At 44.1% G+C, this 1,571-nt stretch overlaps 1 protein-coding gene across 1 annotated transcript in view; it reads right to left on the bottom strand.

The window, feature by feature from the left end:
* The window catches only part of TARS1 (threonyl-tRNA synthetase 1), a 25,593-nt gene extending 25,466 nt beyond the window's left edge, over positions 1-127 (bottom strand). Inside the window, exon 1 of the mRNA XM_010725310.3 lies at positions 113-127. Coding sequence (XP_010723612.2) covers positions 113-127 — 15 coding nt within the window. The remainder of the gene's footprint in view (positions 1-112) is intronic.
* Between the last annotated feature and the right edge of the window lie 1,444 nt (positions 128-1,571).

Below are 1,571 nucleotides of genomic sequence, written 5' to 3'. Positions count from 1 at the left end.
CCCCCCCTCCCAGGCTGGCCGTGCTTCTCCCTCTTATTCATTCCCAGCAGTACTTTACCTCACAAGGAGTAGCTGGAGTGAAGGATGGCAACCATGTGATTTATGGGCTTACTATCTCTTCCATCATGTTTACACAGCTTACACTCAAAGAGGACAGCTAGGAGAGTATGGAGCTCACACGTAAAATGAAGATGTTCTGCTGGGAAAGAGGGAATCAGAAGAGATCCTTCCAGATTTTGGTGCTGTAAACACATCTGTAGGTTCAGCATAAAGCAGTGACTACAAAGGTCAGCATTTCAAAATGTGTCTTAAAAAAATGTTTTTTGCAGGCTTTGTGGCTGGCACGTTGTATGCTGTAACACTCAGCTTAATCTCCAGTGTGTCATTTAGAGTCATTTACAACAGAAAATGCCTGACATAACTTACAGTACAGGAACACACAAAACAAGCTTCACCAGGGTGGTTGTTTATGTAAATTTCAAGAACACTCTGATGTCCAATTCAGTAATCAAATAAAACTACATTAGAGGCACATTTCTCAGAAAAACTACACACATCTTTGCTTTTGTGAGATTTTTCATTTCACTGAGCTCTATCAGATAAATGCTCCTAAATAAATAAATAAATAAATATTTTTGGGATGGTTATTTCTGCATGTTACATTACCTGTTTTTTCATTACACTTCCCAGATGTAGTTGCACAAACATTTACAGCTTTCGTTTCTTTGTTATCAAGGAATCTTCAAGGTGAGGTGATGATGACCCCTGGGGCCTCACCTTCCCATTCATGGACTGCACAGTGAAGGCAGCAACAACTGTGAGTTCACACACTTCCCTGAAAACAATCTCTGTGATGAACTAAACAAATCCTTCCTGTAAAGTGAGGAGCAGTTCACTCACCTTTCTAATGCAAACCTGGCACTCTCTGAGTAATCACAAAACATCAAACTGCACAGCCCTGCTCTGGGTTTGAGGATGTGTACATAGAAAAATCCACAGCAAGGCATCCTGCAGGATTTAGTTGTTGAAAAGCATCAGGTGTCCAAAAGCATCCCTCACAATACATTCTGCACATTTCACACTGACACCGTTCCTTATTCCAAAACCGTAGTGTCCATTTCAAATGGATTGTAACAAAGCATTAAGCATCACAGCTTCATGAGCAGCAAAGAGAGGTGCACAGGGCTGCATTTAACATGCTCTGATCAGGCAGTGCTCTTAAGAAAATTTAAAAAGTAGGTTTTCTTTTTTTTCCCCCCCAAGAAAATAATCTCAGAGCAACACTTGTCTCCTCTTAATTGGGGAAATCTCAACTCCTTGCGGCAAGAAATCGTGCCACAGTGGATGAGAAGGGACAAAAAACCACGCCTGAGCACCCCAGCGGCACAGGGATCTCAGAAGGATTCTAGCAGATTACAGGAGTGGCAGCCTGTGGGGTTTTGCTGACACGGGCGTCTTTCGGGGCGAGGAGATGCGAGTCCTGCGCAGCCCACTCCGCTTCGGTGTGCTGCCTTCACCCCCAGTGCCGGCGCTGCCCTCCTCCCTTCTCCGCACATCTCTCAGCACCGAAC

Source organism: Meleagris gallopavo, chromosome Z (genome assembly GCF_000146605.3).
Source record: "Meleagris gallopavo isolate NT-WF06-2002-E0010 breed Aviagen turkey brand Nicholas breeding stock chromosome Z, Turkey_5.1, whole genome shotgun sequence".
Lineage (NCBI taxonomy): Eukaryota > Metazoa > Chordata > Aves > Galliformes > Phasianidae > Meleagris > Meleagris gallopavo.
Note: the sequence above shows the minus strand (reverse complement) of the source record. Positions and strands in the feature narration are given on the sequence as shown.